Here is a 22,233-nt window from a genome sequence, read left to right on the forward strand (position 1 = left end):
GTGACAGAGGGCATCCTTGTCTGGTTCCTGTTTGCAGAGGGAATGTAGCCCTTTCTTGAAGGATCTCTTGACAAGCATTGTATTTTATAAGTATCAGCACTTCTATTCTAGAATATGAGCTCCTTGAGTTCAAGAATCTTAGGTTCTTCATAATACACTATCACACAATAAATGTTCAGTAAGTGCTGTTGATGGAATGAATGATGTTTGAAGTAACCTACGCTAATCCCAAAACATTTATCACAATGAACTGACCTCTCAGCACTGCTTTCGCCGTGTCCTAAAGATTTTGATATGTTGTGTTTTTGTTCTCATTTGTTTCTAGGAACTTTATGAATTCACATTTGATTCCTTCTACAACCCTGTAGCTTTTCAGCAGGGTGTTATTCAGTTTCCTTGTATTCTATTTTATTTCCTTGGTCTTCTTATTGTTGATTTTTAGTTTTATAGCATTTTGGTCTAAAAAGATGCTTTGTAGTATTTTGATGTTTTAAAATTTATGAAGGCTTGCTTTGTGACCAAACACATGGTCAATTCTGGAGAATGTTCCATGTGCACAGGAAAAGAATGTATATTGTGCTGTTATTGGGTTGAAGGCTCTGTACACATCTATGAGATCAAGTTGGTTGATTGGGCTGTTTAGTTCCTCTGTGGTTTTGTTGAGTTTCTTTCTGGTTGTTCTATCCCTTTTTGAAAGTGGCATATCAAAATCTCCCACTATAATTGTAGATTTATCTATTTCTTTCTTCAATTCTAGTAGGGATTGCTTCATATATCTTGGTGCTCTTTCATTGGAAGCATAGATATTTATTATGGTTATGTTGTCTTGCTCAACTGACCCTTTGATCATGAGACAGTATCCTTCTTTATCTCTTATGCTGGTTTTTGTCTTAAAGTTCACTTTATCAGAGATTAGTATTGCCACTCCGGCTTGTTTATGATTGCAGTTAGTTTCGTATATTTTTCTCCATCCTTTAACTTTTAGTTTGCTTTTGTCTTTTTGTGTAAGGTGTGTCTCTTGCAAGCAGCATATTGAAGGGTCTTGTTTTCTTATCCATTCTGCCACTGTCTTGTCTCTTCACTGGTGCATTTAATCCATTGACATTCAGTGTAATTACCAATAGGTATGAATTAATTGCTGTCATTATGTTAATTTTTTGTGGTGCTGTTCTTTCCTTTGTTCTGCATGGTTTCTTCTGCTGAGTTCATGTTTTTTGTGCTATTTCTTGCCAATTTCCATGTTTCCTCCTTCTTCTGACTGGATCTTCATTTTCATGGTAAGTTGTGAAGTATTAACTTTCTTTGGAGTTTCCCTATTGTCTATTAATTTCCCCCCACTTAAGACAGTCTATTGTATCCTGTAGCATAATGGTTACGAATCGGGCTGTGACCATTAATGGCAGCAGTTCAAAACTACCAGCCACTCCGTGGTAGAAAGATGAGGCCTTCTGCTCCCGTAAAGATTTACAGCCTCGGAAACCCTGTACAGGGTTGCTATGGGCTGGAACTGACTCGATGGCACTTAACAACAAATTGTATCCTGTAATCTACCTGACATCCTCACCACCTGGATATGTTTCTATGGTTTACCATTCTTTGACACTGTTAATATTTTGATCTTTGGTTGGCCTCACAGGTTGCCTGAATTCATTGCTGTAGTTTTGTTCTGTTCTGAACTCTGCTATCTCTCGACTGAGTTCCAGGTGGTGTTGCTATGACTGTCAATCTTTGGTTGTTGTCTGTTCTTGCTGGTTTTCATGCCAAAGAACGCCCTTTACAATGTTTTGAAGCACTGGATTGGCTTTGACAAAATCTATTAGCTTCTGTTTATCCTAAAATGTTTAGATTGCACCATCATATTTGACTGACAGTTTTGCTGGGTAGATGATTCTTGGTTGGCAGTTTTTTCTTTTAGGGTTTTATATATATCTCCTCATTGCCTTCTTGCCTGCATGGTTTCTGCTAAGAAGTCAGAGATTAATTTGATTTGCTTGCCTTTGTAGGTAACACTTCTCTTTTCCCTGGCTACTTTTAGGATTCTCTTCTTGTTTTTGATTTTGGAGAGCTTGATTATGATATGTCTTGGTGATTTTCTTTTAGGGACTATCTTTTCTGGAGTTCGTTCAGCTTCTTGAATGTTTATTTTCCCATCCTTCAAGATGTTAGGGCAATTTTCTTCCAACAGTTCCTCAACTATCTCATCCGTGGACTTCTGTGATTGTTCCTCTTCTGGGCTGCCAGTAATTCTTAAGTTATTCCTCTTCATGTTATCCAGCATGAACCTTAGGCTCTTTTCAGATTTTTTAAATCCTTTTTTCTGCTTGCTCTTCTGTCTTAGCAGTATTAAGACACTTGTCTTTCAGCTTGTTGGTTCTGGCTTTCATCTCTTCAGTTCTACTCTTTGCCCTTTCAGTGTACTGTCCTTTTATGATATTTTATTATTAATTATCTGGACCTTTTTTTTTTTTGCAGATTTTGAATGGTTTCCAATGCTGTATACCCTATCTTATTTGATTGCTCCTGTAGTACTTTCCTGACTTCTTCCTTATTTTTCTCCACCCCTTTTTGGAGCATTTGAATTTGTTTCCATATCATTCTTCTGAATTCCTTCTCAGGCAGATCCAAAACCTGCTCTTCTTCTACTGGAAATACTGTGTCTGCCTCCAGCTCATTTGTCTCAGTTACTCTTTTCTCTTTTTGGACATGTTTTGAGATCTTTTGTTGTGTTTTCCTGGACATTTTCAGTAGTTAGGTGGATATTTAATGCTTAAATGCATGTATACTGCTGTATTGTTAAGCTTGATGAGTGTCTCTTGGTGGATATGATCTGGAGATAGACTTTCCTTTTAGCGTGTTGTGTTTAGCAGCTGGTATTGGCTCCTGTTCCAATGATGAGCTATAATGGGGTATGATTGTAGTTTGGCTATAGGGCCACAACTGCTGTCTCTTCTTCGGTAACATAGGGAGAAAAAGCTCCCACCCCCAGGAAAAAAGTATGATTAAAAGGACCCAAAAGAGAAGCGATATAAAAGCAGAGACAAAAACCACCACTCCAAAACAAAAATAAAACCATAGCTGTCTAATCAGTGGCAGGAGTAAAGGGTCCCACTCAGGTCAACTTTAGGGCTGGGTCCCAAAGTCAGACGTCATAAGCAGTTGCCAAAGGGTCAGTCTATGGGACCAATGGGGATCCTCCTCTCTGTGCTGTGGGAAAACTGTGGGCTCAATGCTGGACCCTTTTGGGGGTGCATGCCCATCCACCTGAAGGTGGCCGGGCTGGGCAGAGAGGGCACAACAGGGAGGAGGAGGAAAAAATGTGTAGAATCCCCCATTTCTCTTGTTTCAAATGTTGCTGCACGGGTTTTACTGTGTCAGTCTGGCTGTGGCCCTGCCCTCTGAACGGCATCCTAGGCGGGAGTGCTCCAAAGGCAGAGTCCTGAGACCTGATTGTTTCTGGAATTGCAGTATTTTCCTTTATACAGTAATTTTTCTACCGGTGGATGCGGGAAACCCTGCACCTTGTACTAAATCCAGAGCTCTGGAGAAGCTCCGTAAAAGCACCTTATCTAGATTTTTGGCACCTCCCCCATGGAACTCTTTCCTACCTGACTCTGCTTGTCCTGCCTCCAAAACTGGAAGTCCCGAATTATTTTGCATTCTTCAGATCTCTTCCTCAGAGAAGCCTCTCACCAGCTCTGGTGCCTTATTATGTGGTGGTGGGTTGTTTTTGCACTCTTTGGAGTACTCTTAACTGTGAGCGCCATGATGTATCTTCTCCACCATCCCAGCACCTACACAGTGGCTGCCCTAGAAGAGGGCTCCATTAATATTTGAGGGGTGAATAAACAAACAGGTTCCCAAAGTGAAGTCAACCACCCTTGAAAGGATGGGCCAGACATTACAGGTCTGCTTGGAAGTTAGGTTGATGACAGAATTCTTATCACTTCCTCTTTCTCCAATGCATCCTTGTCCCTGTTCAAAGTACAGGAGAAATAATGAGGTCTTCTAATGAGCCTAGGCATTTTTGACAACTTACATGGCAAATATCTCAGAACTATAACACTGGAAAACAGAGACATCTCTTTCACTAACTCTGGAGGCAGAGAATGAGATCACACATGCTAGGAGGACCACACTTCCTGTCTAGCGTCACTACAGAAATGTCACCTGGTACATTACCAAACCATTAGTTAGAAGCTATAGGGCAGATTCTGGGGCCAGGAACCTACCGTAGAGGTAGAAATCCCTGTGCCCTCACTTAGAGACCAGACAGGGTTTGTGGCTTGTCAAACATGTTTCTTTACTACTCTAATGTACCAGTGTATTGCTTAATGAAAGTTCTTAATTGTAATTCAATTAATTACATACACAGAGTCCCCAATTACATTTTCCAATAAGACATTGGCTGTGGTACAGGTCTAAATGCACTTAACCAATTTTAATATATTAAGACCAATTTCCCTTGAATACTAATTACTACCTAACAATAAAATGAAAAGGGGGGGTGGCTTTTGGAAAGGAGGAGAGTGAAAAATGCAATTCATGTGGAGTTTCTCAACCCACATAGTGCAATTCAGGCACTCATTACTGAAGATGTAGGTGTGGACAGGGCACAAGTGTGTCTCCATAACAACCACCAAAAAGCACAGGCTTTTGTCCCAAGTCTCATCTACGCTGGGTGCTTGGTCATGCCCCAAAGGGCCCTGTGGGAAGTCTAAGAGGCTAGAGGGAAAACAAGAACAATAGGGAGGGGGCAAAGACAACCACACACAAGCTCAGTATTTGCTTTCTCCATTTCAAGCACATATACAAACACTTGGTCATGGCCAGTACTTGTGTCATTGGTTCACTAATCACCACCCACATTTTACAGATGAGAAAATGAGGCTTACGGATAAGGACTTGCCCAGGATCACACAGTGACTGGTTCAGAAGAGGGACTTAAGTCCAAGTTTCTGACTTCAAACATCTTGCTTTTTTCCTCTTACAACCTACTGCTAACCAATCCACATTAGTCAGACAGCAAGAAACAGACACACGTGGACATGTATATGCATGCTTACGTCAGGGTCATTTTTGTTTCATTTAAATTTGGTTAGCATGCAACAATAAGAGATCTATTATCTAGTACCTACTTGGAAAAAGCCTTCACCCATGTAAAAAATTCCCTCCCTGCAACGAACATTTCCCCTTCCAAGCAAGATACAGAACTGGCTTTCAATGACAAATCATCTAAAATATGTACCATGAACATCACAAGTCATTTCTATTTGTAAAAAAAAGCTTATTTGCATGATCACATTCTCTTTTGTATTTAAAAACTGCTGTTATAGTATAATAAAACAGTTTAAAGCCTTGGCATTTAAGTCACATGATAGAAATTGGTGAGATTAGTAATTCCAATTTGAAGATGACAAATCCTCCAAAGCTGAGTAAAACTGCTAGAATTTCTCCAGGGCTGACGCTTGCACAGGTATGGGTCCACTACAAATCCAGATGACAAAGGACCTGAAAACACACTCTGATAAGCTCAACGTTTATTGTCCTTCTACCTGTGTTCATCCCCTTCTTCTTTTTTTGCTTAGTGATTGTCGTGGTAGGGGAAGTTCATGGATCATCACAAACACATAAAACCCTATGTATACAGATGCTGACTCAAAGTACACATTCTTTGAAAAAGCCATGTCATAGTTGCTCTTTGGGACCCTGTGAGAGGCTCAGGAATGCCAGAGACTCAGGAGGTACCCTCTATTGGAGGAAGGAGTAGGTCCCACCATGGACATTAGGATGCAGGGTAAACTCAGACCTGATCAGACCTGGTGGGAGAGTAGGCAAACCCACCCATTAGAATCAGTGATCAGAGAGGGACAAGGTGATGGGGTAAGGTGAACAGAACAGGGACTCTAACCAAGCCTGAGAGTGGCAAGTCAGGTGGTCTGGTGAGGCTTCTAGGAGGAGCTGCTTTCTCTCTGTGTCAGGCCTGTAAGGGGAACTGAGGAAGTGACTGAGTACCCAGAGATTCTCTCCCTTGTCATAGTCCACCTAGTTGGGTGACTGCTCACCTCCTGAGACTTGGGGGCCCTTTGTCAGTTATAGCCTTCAAATAAGAATTTCAATAAACTTCTGAATTAATGGAAAGTCTTAAGCACTCTGTGAGTTTCCTTAAGAAGGAGAGGAGATCAAAGGAAGCTGAGCTAATGTTTAAAGAACTGAAACCTCTCTCTACAGTAACTTCTATTTAGGAAGTAAAATAATTATGTTCTGCTCTTTCACTCTACTTAATAGGCAGAAGGCATGGTTTCCTAGGTGTCCTACTTATTTATACTATGTATACATGAGCAAATGACTTTACTCCTCTTAGCTTCAGTTTCTTCTTTTAGAAAAACAGGGATGATGACCATAGTGGTATAATAGAATGTTTTAAGAATGGCACTTGTATCTCATCTAATTCTCATAAAAACCTTGTGAAATAAATTTAGCCACCATTCCATTTATACAGGAAACTAAGGCTCAGTCAGTTTATATGATTTGCTCACCATCAGAGGCTGCAGGTGTCTTGCAAGGGCTTCCTGATTCCAAGAGTTACGTTTTAAGCACTATAGATTGATCCTATAGAAAAGACGTGGTGTCTTCATGGACTACATTTTGTTTGCTACTCCATAACGAGTATTTATTAACTCTCATGATGGGGCATTCCAGGGTTTATCTATCTTACAACCGTGGAAAGAAAAATTGGCTCATGTTGCACTTTTCTTCTAAGGACCTGGATGGGCATATGACTGGCGGGTAACAGAAAATGTCGCTGGCAACATCTGGCAGAAAAGGGAATTGAGGTTTAGATTGGTGCCAGGATTTATCTAGAAGCTTAGACAAGAGTGGAAGTCTTCTAATGTTACATCCTCTCCATAATGTACTTGTGTTTCCTTCTGGTATGATTCCAGCTTCTGGCAGACAGTTGGCTGAAGAAGATTATCAAACAAGCCTCCAAACTAGAGAGCTCAAGGACTTTGGCTTGTCTTTTTCTGATTTAGGCCAAGATCTAAGCACAAATGTTAGCTCTTAGTCCCTAGGCAGAAACTCTTGTCATATCAGCTCTCACATAGTGCATAAAGACAATTGTCATCATTATCGTTTGCACTGAAATTTTAGGTTGTTTTATTAACAGTTTCAGAGTGAGTTTTGGAATCAGATATCAGAATTTTGATTCTACTACTTGCTGGCTGGCTAATTTTGGGCAACCCATCTACACAATGAGAATAATATCTACCTTATAGGATAGTTGTGAGGATTTTTGTTTTCATTATGCTGAGATGTAATCCATATTGGGGGCTGTTGTCTTTGATCTCCATCAGTCAGTGCTTCAAGTCCTCTTAACATTAGAAAGCAAAGTTGTGTCATTTGCATATCACAGGCTGTTAATGCATCTTCCTCCAATCCTGATGCCATATTCTTCTTTATATAATATGGATTATTCTTGGGCTATATACTTAGCATACAGACTGAATTAGTATGGTGAAAGAAAACAACTGGACTAGTAACGAACATCATGGCAAACAAAGAAAATATAGAATTTATCAAGGAATTCATTTAACTTGGATCCATAGTCAACATTCTTAGAAGCTGCAGTCAATAAATCAAATGAAGTATTGCATTAGGCAAATGTGATACAAAAAACCTCTTTGTTGCGGTTACTAAGTGCTGTTGAGTTGGTTCTGACTTACAGTGACCCTATAGAGTTTCTGACGCTGTAAATTTTGCAGGAACAGAAAGCCTCATCTTTTTCTCACGGAGTGCCTGGTGGGCTCAAAATGCAGACCTTGTGATTTGCAGTCCAGTGCTTATCCTACAGAGCCACCATACTCCAAAAAAGATCTCTTTGAAGTGCTAAAAGAGAAAAGATGTTACTTTGAGAACTCAGGCATGCCTGACCCAAGCTATAGTATTCTTAATAACCTCACATGCATGTGAAAGCTGGACAATAAAAAAAGCAAGACCAAAGAAGAACTGATGTCTTTGAATGATGGCACTGGCAAAGTATACTGGATGTGCATGGACTGCCAGAAGAATGGACAAATCTGTCTTGGAAGAAGTACATCCAGAATGCTCTGTAGAAGAGAGGATGGTGAGATGGTGTTTCATATATTATGGTCATATAACATGCCTGAAATATATGAGATGGTGTCTCATATATCTTGGGGGCATGTTATAAGGAAGGATCAGTTCTTGGAGAAGGACATCATGCTTGGTATAAAGTAGAGGGTCAATGAAAAAGATGAAAACCCTCTAAAAGATGGACTGACACAAAGGTTGCAACAATGATCTCAATCACAATGACTGTGAGGATGTTGCAGGACTGGGCAGTGTTTCCTTCTGCTGTACATAAGATTGCTATGAGTTGGAATCAACTTGACAGCACCTATCAATAACTGGTGGCTGTGAAAACTACAAGAGCATTTATGAAATATCTACCATATGACTTTTAACAGGTGTTGTTGTTTTGCTTAAGGGAAAACTTTAAAAAAAGAAAAACAGGAACAACAACAAACTCAACACCAAATAAAACATCCTTTGATGTGGCTGATATAAAAACGTATGATACATGTTCCCTTGTATGAAAAACTGAAAAGATTATATTAACTTTTATGGTGAATCGACTTCTCAATCAAATGGTTTTACTTATAAGGTACACAAACATATTCCTTCTGGGATGCCAAGGCACACTACATATTTTCTGGAAAATACTCTGCTTCTAAACAATCTGGTCCTATGACAGGCTCACAGACTTGTCCTCACACAGTCCCCCACCAACATACATCTCCTTCATAATTCCAGTCTGCCATATCTATGCCCTATCTGCTTAATCAAGCACAGAATGCTCTTTCATTATTTATTAATTTTACTACTTATTAATTAGTTAACATTTACTGAGTTCTTATTATATGTCAAATGTTGTCCTAAGAGTTTTATAAATATTAACTCACTGAATGCTCCTATTAACCTTATGAGGGCAAATAAACTACCCAAGAGAAGTTAAACAAATTGTCCAAAGTCATGTAGCTAATAAGTGTTGGGGTGAGAATGTGAACGTTGGCAGTCTGGTTATACAAGACATTCTCTTACACATTGCATAATGTTGTTGTTAAGTGCCACTGAGTCGGTTCTAACTCATAGTGACTTTGTATAGGATTTCAAAGGAGTGGTTGGTGAGTTTGAACCACTGACTTTGTGGTTCAAACCAACCTTGTGGTCCAGTGCTTATCCTACAGTGCCACACCATACATTACATAATAATCCTAAATAAGTTCACTTCTAAAATGACTTTAAGGATACCAATCGAATATACCAATAAATGTATATATTAAAAGTTTGAATTATTTTTCTTTGTTTCATTACAATTTCTTAATAGGTAGGTATCAACAAATATTTGATTCTTGGTTGGAATTTCCACTTAAAAAGAAAACAATACCCCAACCTCCACCTCAACTAGTTTGTTTTTTTTTTAATTTATCAATTATTTAATGAGGTTTTTTCTTTGCAAGAAATCTAAACTACTAATCTGTGAGGATAAATTCCATTTGTGAGAGCAAACACAGCACGCAGGTAACCTTAGAGCTGGGGAATGGCTTTGATTTTCAGCATAATTTGTGAGTCCACAGCTTTCTGATCCATTTTGCACTGCTCTGTAATCTCGTATTTCTCTTTTTCAGTGTCGAAAATCTTGCCCTCTTGGTGTCTAGGCTTAAGCAGCAGCTTCTTCTTGAAGTAAGCATCCATGAGATGTTTGGAGATCTTCACACCACTAATATCAATTTTGGTGGATGTGGCAATGACAAATTTCTTGTGTGTTCTACTCAGAGGAACTCGATTGAGGGACAGAGGCCCAGTCACAAGGAGCAAACCACTGGCCAGCTGCTTCAGGAAAACCACTCTCTTGCCTCAATGGTGCCTAGTGAGGATGATCAGAATGGTTCCGGGAGTGATGCTGGACTGCAGCCTTCTGACATGAGGATTAAAAGGTTTTTTGCTGTGGCTCAACAGCTTCCTAGGCACATCTTCAGTTGGGTAATACCTAGGAATTTTGCACAGTTTAACCACTCGGGTACCACCATTCTTGTCACCACCAACTGGCTTTGTGACAGTAGCAAGAACCTTTTCCTTCGTCTTCTTTTAAACCCTGGATTTAGCAGCTGAATACTTCCTCTTGTACATGGCCTTTCTGGAATACATGGCTGATCGGGAATACCTGACAATTTCTCGGACTAGGACAGGATTTTGGCGGAGTGCAGCTTCCTCTGCTTGGGGTTTTTGCCCTTGAGGTTAGCCTTCTTAGCTTTGCCACTGGTATCTGCTTTTATGATTTCATGCTTCACCTTGGTAGCTGGCTTCTAAGCCTTTTCACCCACCATCTTGCAAGATGGGAAAGCGGTTTCCCAACCACTTTTATATAAGAATACATTCTTCTTAAAATGCTTTTCCATTTTATGTAGACTAGTTATAATCTTCATATTCCACTGATTCCAAATCAAGAATTCCTTGCACTTACTGAAGATGGAAATAAGGGCTTCTTTCATTCATACAGTGATTTTGACTTAAAGTATAAGGATTGGAAATAATCTTAGAGATCCTTTAACCCTTTCAAAATGGAATTAACTTCTGCTTTAACTCTTTTGTTGATGTTGTGTGTTTTCAGTAATGAAATACATTTTGAATGAAACAGAATTTAAAAAAATAAGAATAGGGATTTGATGCAATTAGTGGGGTGGGACACATGTGTCCCAAGGGGTCTCTGGTGCTGGGGTTGGTGGGATAAGGTCTGTTCTTCAGATTCATGCAGTTATCTGAATCTTCACAGGTCCCCACCAGATGGAAACATGCACTAAAAGTGAGATAGCAGCTTCCCAAGAGGTGGAAAATGAAGGTGGGCAGTATATGTTATGAAAGGGTTAAGACAAAAATGTAAAGGCTCAGAGGGGTCACACAATTTAAGAGCATACTCATGCTCTTAAATGAAATGAGAACTACTAAATAAAAGTCCACATTTCAAAGCTGTATTCACCAATCCTTACAGATTCTCTTTCCTGGTATAAGAAAGTTGAACATGAGCTCATATCTTTAAAAAAAAAAAAAATCCATTTGAAATCTTGGTGGATTCATACAACAAAGTATGTGAAATAGTTTAAAAGTGAGAGGAGAATCTATATATGGAGCAATATGTGGATTAATGTGAAACAATCTCTAAGATGTGTTATTAAAATTATTATTTTAAAAATAAAGAACAATGCTGATAGTTTGCAATCATTTGCTTTCAAAAAGGGAGGAATTCAGAGTATGCATGTACACACATAAAGAGAGACATACGTATGTATATATACAGACATATATATGTTTATAGATTATCTCTGGAAAGATACCAAAGAAGCTAGAACAACTATTTTCTCTGGAAGGGAAACTAGAGGGCAGAGGAAGGAAGGCTTTAAGTATAGATAGATTGATCGTCACAATTTATAAATGTTTATTATGGGTGTTACTTGAGGCATATATGGGTGGCACAAATGGTTGATGCCTACTGCATAAAGCTGGTAGTAACCAAAAGGTTGGTGGTTTGAGTCCATCCAGAGGTACCTTGGGGAAAAGGTCTGATGGTCTACTTCTGAAAAATCAACCACTGAAAACCCTATGGAACATTCTGACATACATGGGGTTTCAATGAGTTGGAAAGGACTTGATGACAAATGGTGGTGTGCTGTGTAAGTGTTCCCAAATGTGGAACTGACTCACAAGATGTGTTACTTTCAAAAAACTATTTACCAAGATGCTAATAAATAACATTTTGACTTATTTGTACAAGTGGTCATTTTGAAACAGAATCCACAACACAGCTGATACAACAGCCTGCAGGCACAAGGTGCAGCAGTCGGTTGGTGGCAGGGGGACACAATTCTCCCTTATTCCATGCCTTGCAGTTGGGGGCATGGCCAGTCCCCAACCCAGTGGCCAGTGGTACCCCCTTCTATGTAGCCTCTACTCTACCTGGGATTGGGTACCGGGCATAGTGCTCCTGCTTCTCAAGGCATGTGAACTTGCTCTCAACTACATTACACAGTGAACAGAGAACTAACTACATTCATACTTCCGGTCTCTACCACATCCACCAGGAGACAGGCGGCGAGTGTCTGAGAATACACCAATATACAATCATCAATTAAATAAAAACACAATATCATAATGTCTCAGAGAAAACAGACAATTTCAGCTTACACAAAGAAAACAAGACAGAGTGCAGCAAACAAATGACCAAAATAAAGTCAGAAAACATAACACCAGAAATGGTATCAAAATTACCTGATAAGGAATTTATAAGAATACTAACTATGCAACTTCAACAGATTGTAATAAAGATCAAGAAAACTACAGATAAAATCAAGGAAAACAAACAAAAATAGGGAAAAAAAATCAGGAAACAAACTGACAAAATAATTGGAAAAAAAAAGGGAGGGGGGCAACCATATAAAAAGAGTAACCAGACAGTCAGAAGATTTAACACTGAAACTTCAGAAATAGATAATACACTGAAAGGACAAAGAAACAGGCTTGAATCAATGGAAAGCTAAATTACTGAGCTTAAAGAAAAATCTCATCATCTGCTACAGGAACACTCAGAAAAGGAACAAAAAAATCTGGAAAAAGCTTAAGATTTCGCTATGTGTCAGAATCTATTTGACAGAACTTAACAACAATCAAGAAGAATAATTTACATGTGATAGGAATTGTAGACCAGGAAGAGACCCACCCCCGCACCTAAAAAAACAACCCCATAGAGAATAGTCTAAGAGTTGTTGGAAGAAAACTTCCCTAACATCATGAAAGACGACTATTCAAGAAGTTAAACGAACTCCAAAAAAGGATAGACCCCAGAAAGAAAACACCAAGACATATTATAATCAAACACTACAGACAAGGAGAAAATCCTGAGAGCAGTTCAGGAAAAATGAAAAATTACCTACAAAGGAGAACTAATAAGATTAAATTCTGATTTCTCAGCATAAAGGCAAGAAGACAACGGAATGACATATATAAAACTCTAAAAGAAACAAACTGCCAACCAAGAATCTTATGTCCAGCAAAATTATCCAGCAAATATGATGGCAAAATTAGGTAATTTTCAGACAAACAAAAATTAAAAGAATTTATAAAAACCAGAGCAACCTTACGAAAAATACTAAAGGGGAGAGCATACAAGTACTTGAGACTAACATATATGACATTACCTAGACTCAACCCAGAGGTGATGGTAGTGGTTGTATGCAGCAGAGTCAGTTTCAATTCATAATGACCTGTACAGGGTTTCTGAGGCTTTAAATATTTACATGTACAGAAAACCTCATCTTTCTCCCATGGAGGAATTGGTAGATACAAACTGCTGACCTTGCGGCTTGTAGCCCAACTTGTAACCAATTATGCTACCAAGGCTCCTTAACCCAGATACAGAACTATGCAAAGTGAAACAGAACTATAAAACTGAAAAGAGAAAACCAGAGATACACTTGCAACAACGTAAACTAAAAAGAGGGAATAATCCAGTTACAGAACTTCCAAATAAAAAGGAAATAAAATAGATTTCAAGGAAAAAATAAAAAATAAACCTAACTGCAACCCTAAACACTAGAGCAAGTCTTACTCCTAGCCCTAGCCCAACCCTTACCCTTAACACTAAACCCTACTTCTAACCAGAACCCTAACAACAAATGAGGTCCTAGGCCTAGCTTAGATCTAGTCTTAGTTCCAACTCTAAACCTTACTCATCACTCCTACCAACTAGCACCCCCCCCCCCCAACACACACACACACACACACACTTCCCCACCAATAGCCCTTCGGGGAGAAAACACAAGCTAGCTCTGTCAGTCAAATGATATCAGGGCAAAGGTGGTACCAGATGTTGACCTCATCTCTCTTGGTTCAATACTTGTCCCAGATATAGGCCATTCTCTCTTTTTCTTTTTTATATCTTGTGCTCTTGAATAACTTAGTAAGTTGATCTGTATATTTTATTTAGTTTTTAAAGTTACCTTAAGTGAGAGAATTTGTTTAAATTACTGAGGCTGCCATTATCAGAAGGGGAAGCCCTGAGTAATTGTCCTATGCAAGGATGTACCATAAATTACCTGACTCCTCTTCCAATACTGGATATTATGAGTTATATACTGTGAGAATAATGATAATGTATAAATCTTTGTTGCATTTTAGTTCTTTCCTCCTAAAGATACATGCCCAACTCCATAGTTAATTGGCATAACATAGTTCACAAAGATTATGTTCTACATCCTACTTTGGTGAGTAGTGGCTGGGTTCTTAAAAGCTCATGAGTGACCATCTAAGGTGCAATTATTATTAGTCTCTCCATGTGTAGAAGAAAGAAAAATGATGAAAACTGAAGATGCTTGGAATCAACTACGTGTTTGGGGACAATGGATCAGTGGAGCAGGTGAACATCAGTCACCACAACTCTGAGACCAGAAGCATTAGATAGTGCTTACACAACAACGACTACCACTACCAAATGCTCTGAAAGGGATCAATCACATTAGAAGGTCCCAGATAGAATAGCAGAAAATGTAGAATAAAACTCAAAATTATATATATATAAAAGATCAGGTTTACTGGTCAGAAAAGAGACTGGAAGAACTCAAGACTATGGTTCTTGGCCACCCTTCAGGTCTGGAATGGAACTCACCCCCGTGGTCCAATTTTCAGCCAAGCCTAGATAGGTATATAAGGGGATAACACTAGTAAGCCATGCTCGCCATGGAATGATCAATCATTCATAATGAAAAGCCAACATTTACCTAAAGACAAAGTTGAAAAGGGATTGGAAGGAGGGTAGAATGGAAATAGGTACTACAGAGAGGAAGTGGAATAACTGTTGTTGTATGGGGGAGGACTGCAGTAATTGAGATAAAACAAAATGTATGATTTGTTGAATGCAAAACTGATGATCTTTTCCATAAACCTTCACTCACTCAGTTCACAATAAAATGTTAAAAAAAAGAAAGAAAGAAAGAAAAAAAATATATATTTCCCAAAGCTGAAAAGCTGGGTAAAACATTTTAGGATTCTTGATACTATAGTATTATACATAGTCAGCATTGTATCAGTATGCCTATTTCCCTGTGTTTTCTTCAGCAGTGAGGACCTTATTTTTTTTAACTTTATATTGTAAATAGAGTGACAGTCTACCTGGCAGAACATCAGTTTTATATTCAACCAATCGCATCCTTTTCACTGTAGTGATTACAATCCCCTTTTTTGATGTACACAAAAGCACAAGGATATACAATCATTTAAACAACCAAGGGGCACATTTTGCAAACCAGCCCCCTGCCCATCAGCAAACAGCCTTTCCTCTTCCATTAATCTAGAGTCCTCAGATGAGCTATCTCTCCATGTTGTTATCTCTGTCTACAACTCTGGTGTCGCTGCCTCTCTGGGTAGGATCCCATACTCCACCCGTGCTCTTCCCTCTTGCTGGTCCCTGGGATCTCTGTTCCTGGAATGCAAGATCAACCACTACCTCCTTTTTGTTACATATTTTCTACCTTTACAATCTTGACAATTGCAATTAGTCATGATAACAATTACTATTAAATCAAAAGAATCCTATCCCCAATCTCCTTTCACCTGAGCCATCTAGACAAGATGAAAACAATTCAGTGGGGATTCCACCTTCACCTGCACACTATGAAACTAAACTCCCTCTTGAAAACTTGTATGCCAGACACTTCATGCTTTTACAGCTGTCCTCCTCCCCCCATTTTAGGTAGCCAATGTTTAAGTTGCCTGTCCTTATCAATCCTGTGTACTGAGACTTGATACTTGATCCTTGATTTGAAGACTCCTCTCTCAGTTGGTAATCTGTGCTACTACTACATCTATAAGATAAGGTCAAGTTCATCAAATTGTAGCAATTTACACTTACTTCCTATATCAAATTTCTTTATCTTCCTTTTAGTTGAGTTTTGATCATCCAGCCATCCAAGCTAGGTCAAATAGGTACTATCTACAAGCTTGGGTATTCCTGTGTACCTCCCCCCACTTCATATCAAGCAAGACAGTTCACTCTTAGCTCTAGCCCCCAGTGGCCAGGTCAGTGTCCATAGGCTCAGTGGTTCCCAACAGACCATCAGTTTTACATTAAAAAAATCATACGATTTGCTTTATTTTAAAGATTGCAATCCTCAGTGAGAACTCTTTTTGAAAGACTGATTTAGTTAGTAAAAAGCATCACACTGCTGCTTTAAAATGTTTGTATCTTAGATTATTGATTGGGACAAACATCTTTACAAATGTTTACTACTTATTAAAATACTGTGGACCATATAAGAGTCAGTACTTTTTATTTCTATGTGTATTTACATAAGGCATTTATTACTGGTGTAGACTATAAGGGCACCAACCTTCTGCATTTGAGGATTTGCTGCTAAATGTCAACAGTACAGTTTACCTTCTTGGTGAGTGTTGTGCATGCCTCTCTCCAAGAAGGCTGTCAGGGGTCCTGGTCAGAGAGCAGAAGCATGGTTTTTTTTAAAGGGTCAGTGAAATGACTGATGATCTACCATTTATTCACTCATTCAAACTCTACTGACTGAGTTTCTGCAGTATCTGGTCTGAAGCCAATGATTAGTGAATATTGGCTGAAATAATGAATGGCATCTAAGACCCATGAATATTATTTAGAACTTTGCCTTCACATATCTGACAAGCTATTGGAGAGAGATAGACATCAAGCAACCATTAAGACAAAGATTTAATTATAAGGCAATATAAATGCACTGAAAAAAACAGTACACTAAAAATATAATGTAATGGGTGAGGAGGGAGCCCGATGAGGAGTGGATCAGGTTTAGGGGTGGGAGGCAGAGAGATTATGGGTGACTTCTCTGAAGATGTGAATGTAACTGACACAAAGGATGAGAAGGAGTGAACCATAGTGGGTGAAAAGAGTATCTCATTCAGAAGAAAAAGCCTATGTTAAAAGCCCAGAAGCAGGAATGACTATCATGGTATCTTGTTATAATCGCAGTTCTCATTCAGAGGAGAAGGACGGCACACTTTTCAACTTTAAAGATTCACAACTTTAATTCTAAAAAATGGATGAAAAGGTATGAACTTAAAGAAAAGTCTTAAAAGTAGTTTTCAACATAGAACTAGGAACCACTCACTGTTTTGTCTCCTGCTAAGAATACGCAAATAATGAACATTTTTTAAAACTTTTAAAACCTCACGATGTGTACACAGTGATACTAAGAGACAAGCTACTTTAATACACAAAATAACCTTTGTCTCAGAAAAGGCCTCATATTCCTAAACTGTTTCCAGGGTCATTCCTAACTTAAGAAAGGTAGAAATTAAAAAAGTATTAATCAACAAGCAGGAAACAGATGTAGACCCTCCTACAAAGCAAGAAATGAGTCATTTTACTTGGGAAAATACTTTTGGCACAAGGGCTAAAGTCTGCCTTGGGAAGCAAAATCTATTCAAATCTGCCTAGGCCAGCTAGCCCAGTGAGTGTTCCCAAACACATAACTTGTAAGCACGTTTGCAACGGACAAAGCAGGCATGGAGCCAGGAGGCCAACATACTGTTCTCGCGGACCAGGCAGAACTCCCATGCGCTCTGGCTTTCCAAGGTGCTCTCCAGGTCCACAGCGATGTTGGGCTCGCTCTGCTTCTCCAGGCGGTACTGAGGGCCTGGAAGATCAAAGGGGCAGGAGGAGGGGAGGAAGTCTGAAACACTGAATTTAACATTTAAAAAAAATACCACATACTGGCGAAAAGTGGATAAAGCATTACGAAAATGCTGAAGTCTGCCTTGAGTGTTTCCAAAGGCAGTCTAGCTGTTTGAAAGAAGAGAAAAGGATTTTTTTTCCCCCACAAGATTTCACACGTATGTGCGCTAATATTATGTATGTGTTCACTCAGTTCTCTCCAAAGCAAAGTGAGAGCCAAGCAGTTTGAGTCAGACTGACCTGGAGTATAGCTTGGCTATACCATTTCTCAGATGCGAGCAGGTAAACCCAGCCTCTCTAGACCACTGTTTCCTAACACATAATGTGGGAATACATGTTATCTTGAGGGATTGCTGTGAAAATTAGTGGTGATAGAGGAAAAATGCTTACTTAGTAAAGTATCTGCCTCACAAGGAAGCATTCTTAAAAAGGTATTTATCATTAATAATCTTAAAATAATGATGAATAATCAATTATAATTAAGAATAAGTTACGTTTAAAACTCTAATATGATAACCCCAAAACTTAAAAAATATAAACAAAAGTGAGGTTGAAAAATTTTTTTTTCAGATTTCTGGGTTCTGATGACAGAGGGCAGTGGCTGCTGAGACACTTTTTTGTTTTTGTAGAAATAGTTACAAAAACACAAGAGATAAAGGTTCAGTCAATACTATTGGAAACAATGAAAGCTAGCTACTCTGCATCACATACATTAAGCTCTGACAGACCTTAGTGAAAACACTAGGGCATTTTATACATTTATTCATGGATTTCTTTGTAAACCTAAATGACAATCTTGTTTTTCTCAGATAACACTTAGCGGGTCCAATGATCAGATTCAAAAGACTGCTCCTGTGATTTGCTAATGGTTATTGAAAAGATTAGAGACCAAAGAAACTGTCTTATTATTTTGACTATGAGAGGCGTGTTTGATCAGACAGAGGAAAGATGTAAGAGATCTGAGGAAAGCAACAGAGACCTTTGCAGGGCTCCCAGGTAGAACATGTATTTTTAGGCCTGTTCTTCAGCTGTTGTTAATTGTTGATGATTCACCTCTAGTATTTCTTCTTCATTAGTCTGAGGCATTTGATTCATTGTCTGTCTTCCTCCTCCTCAATGTTCTATGTTCATCTGCAGCATTGCAGAGCTTCATTTCATCTTCAAGGTATACTTGATTTTTTTCATTAATTAGTTAACTCTTCTTTCAGCTTCTCTCAATTCCCAGAGTTCTGTCCTTATTGCACTTATAAAAGCTTTGACTAAGAAAATAAATGCTCAAAAACACAAACAACTAAAAATATGCCCAGAAATCTATATTAATACTCATAAATATTAATGTACCATATTCAGGTCAAGAAGATACTGTTTCAACATTATACACACAAGACTTAAAATTGTAAATATATTAAGTAAATAAAAGTATGGAAATGTGGATAATTTTTATAGTCTCCACTATGTTTAACCCAGACTCCTGGTATGACCCCGTAGGATAAGCACTGAACTGCTAACTGCTAGATTGGTTATTCAAACCTACCAGCTGCTTCTCAGAAACCCTATGCAGGGTCACTATGAGTCAAAGGCACTTAACCTTTAACCTGTCAGTGTCACATGTGTCAATGAACAGGCATGGTTGGTATTGAGCACTGGATGCTTGTACATTCATTGGCAGAAGTTATCACATAAAAATCATGCACAGCAAACATAGCTGGTAAGAGATTCCTATCCTTCCTGTCTCCTCACTGCATATCTGCTCTTCCATCTATGGGTCTCTTCAAGCCACCTGAGGGAAGGAGTTACCCCTGAACCAACCTACAGAGCTGCTTTCTAAGACACTGGCCTATTACACAATTTGAGTGCTCCCATCCCTAATAATTTCCAGCAACACAGTCTGTTTAAGGTACTAACACCCATACCTACAGATTTACAGTAACACCTAAGTACAAAGTTTAGCTATGATTCATGTTTTATGACAGCCAAAATTCAGGTACAATCTAGGTCAAACAACAAAGAATTGACTAGTAAATTATAATAAATCCACACAGTAAAATATCATCAAGGTCCGTCCAAGACTGAAACTCAAAGGGATCACATGAGCAGCCATGTTAAGTTTGCTGGTGACCATGTTGGGTCTACTGGTGAGTGGAAGTGGGGGAAAGGCAACAATGAAGATATGGGCTGAGTATGACCATGTTCCATAGACTCCCATCGACCTGGAGATGGGAGAGAGAAGAAAGAGGAAGGGCTGGTTGGTCTGAAGTATGGGATGACTTGGGGTCTCCTGAGCCCATGAACAAGGACATAGCCATGGAGGGATAGAGCTGAGAGTGGAGCGTCCAGCTGGATATGAAGTGAGGGGAGACACACAAGAACATCCAAACTTGCATATAGTACCCAATTTGACCTAGCTTCGATGGCTTGAAGATCACAACTAAAAGAAGAAAAAAAAATTGATAAAGGAAACAGGTGTAAATTGATAAAATTTGGTGAACTTCACCTATACTTATGGATGTAGTAGCTCAAAATACCAACTGAGAGGAAAGAAGTCTTCATCCAACACCCTCTGTATGCAGGGGTGATAGGGATGGTCAACTTAGATATTGGCTACCTAAAATGGGGGGGCTATAAAGGCACAAAGTGATTGGCTTACAAATTTTCAAGAGGAAGTTTAGTTTCAGAGTGTGTGGGAGAAGGTAGAATCCCCACTGAATAGCTTTCATCTTTTCTAGACAGGTCTGGTGAAAGGAGATGGGGATAAGATTCTTAAGATTCAATAGTGAGTAGTTGTTATCATGACTAATTGTGATAGTCACAACTGTAAAGGTATAAGTTCTGTAACATAAAGAGAGGAGTAGTTTAAATCATACATTCCAGGAACAGAGGACCCTAGGACCATCAAGGGAGAAGAACATGAGTGGAATGTAGAACCCTATCCAGAGAAGCAGCGGCACCAGAGATGGAGGCAGAGATGATAACATGGAGAGATACTGCAGCTGAGGACTCTAAACTCATGGAAAGAGAAAGATTGTTTGCTGGTGGCCAGGAGGCAGGCTTGCAGAACGTGCCCTTTGGTTATTTAAATGATTATATATTTGTGAGTGTTTTGGTGTACATCACTCCCCTACTCCCCAAAAAAACACCCCCAGTGGAAATAGAAGCAAATACTGTTGAATGATGATGCACAGAGGGGACTGTAATCATTGCAATGAAACAAGGAGTGTAAAACCAATGTTCTCTCATGTAAAAACTATCACTTAATTAATGATAAAAACTTAAAAAAAGGAAGAACAAACAAGATGGCGGATAGGGTAGAAGTGCAGTGAGGTGCTCTGCCAGCAACAACACAGAATACCTGACCAATCAGGCTCAGGGGATGGTCCCAGAACTCTGAACCACACATAAAGGTATATTTAGAAGGTTGGAAGGCTTACAGCTGGGGCAGTTTGTGGCAGAAGCAAGAAATCCATTGCTTTCTAGTTTGGGATGCTCAGCTGCTCCAGGAGCTGCCATCATGGATGAGACCAAGCAGGTGAAGGATCGCAGTGGCCACAGATGTCTTGCAGAACCAAGGAGATAAAGGTGTGGATATTCTTTTCTTTTGGTATCTTTTCATTGGTCCCTTGCTGTCTAAGCACCTCCATTCTGGTGACTATAGGGGTGCCTGAGCTAGTAGACACACCAGCCCCACCCTCAGAGGGTTCTACTATGCATGTGCACAGACCTTCTCGAAATTTAAAGAGACAGTTTCCACTTAAAAACAAATGGTCACAGCTGGCCCTGAACTGTTTATAACTAGAAAAAAGGCCTGAACGGGGATTGTGGAGTGGGACAAGCAGACAAAAAAGGAAATAGGCAGAAAATTAAATCCTAAGATACATCAAAACGACCAAGGGTGGCATCTTGAAACTTCTCAAGAAGAAGACGGAAAAGGGAAGTCCATTTCTTGATCACATCTACCTGGAGGCAATCAGAAAGCATAAAAAAATACCAAAACACACACCCATCTAAGTATTAAGGCCACAGATAACCCCTGAATATGCCCAAAAAAACAGAAGCAGATGACCATATCTGAACATGTCCAGAAATGAGATACAGTGACTGAGGCAAATGAGCTGGAAGTAGACCTACACTCCATCCTGGAAGATGGGCAGGCTTTGGAAATGCCGGAGAAGGAATAAAGAAAAATGATTATAAAATGTATCAAAACACTATACAATGAAGTTGAGAAAAATAAGGAAAAAGTCAGGAAAGTGCTACAGGAACAATCAAATAAGATAAATACAGCATTGGAAACAATTCAAAACCTACACAAAGAGGTCCAAATGATTAAAAATAGAATATCAGAAATGGACAATACACTGAAAAGGCAAAGGAGTAGAACTGAAGAGATAGAAGCCAGAACTAGTGAGCTAGAAGATAAATCAACAATACTAAGATAGAAGAACAAATAC

General features: G+C 39.1%; 1 protein-coding gene across 4 annotated transcripts in view; it reads right to left on the minus strand.

Moving 5' to 3' along the window:
- The window catches only part of MAPKAP1 (mitogen-activated protein kinase associated protein 1), a 432,218-nt gene that overhangs the window by 88,453 nt on the left and 321,532 nt on the right, over nt 1–22,233 (minus strand). For 2 of the 4 annotated variants that reach the window (XM_006834767.1, XM_006834770.1), the window contains one exon: nt 17,640–17,747. The exons of the other annotated variants lie outside the window; for them this stretch is intronic. In XM_006834767.1, the coding sequence (XP_006834830.1) occupies nt 17,640–17,747 (108 nt within the window). The remainder of the gene's footprint in view (nt 1–17,639; nt 17,748–22,233) is intronic. 4 annotated transcript variants of the gene reach the window in all.

Source organism: Chrysochloris asiatica, unplaced genomic scaffold (genome assembly GCF_000296735.1).
Source record: "Chrysochloris asiatica unplaced genomic scaffold, ChrAsi1.0 scaffold00014, whole genome shotgun sequence".
Classification (NCBI taxonomy): Eukaryota; Metazoa; Chordata; class Mammalia; order Afrosoricida; family Chrysochloridae; genus Chrysochloris; species Chrysochloris asiatica.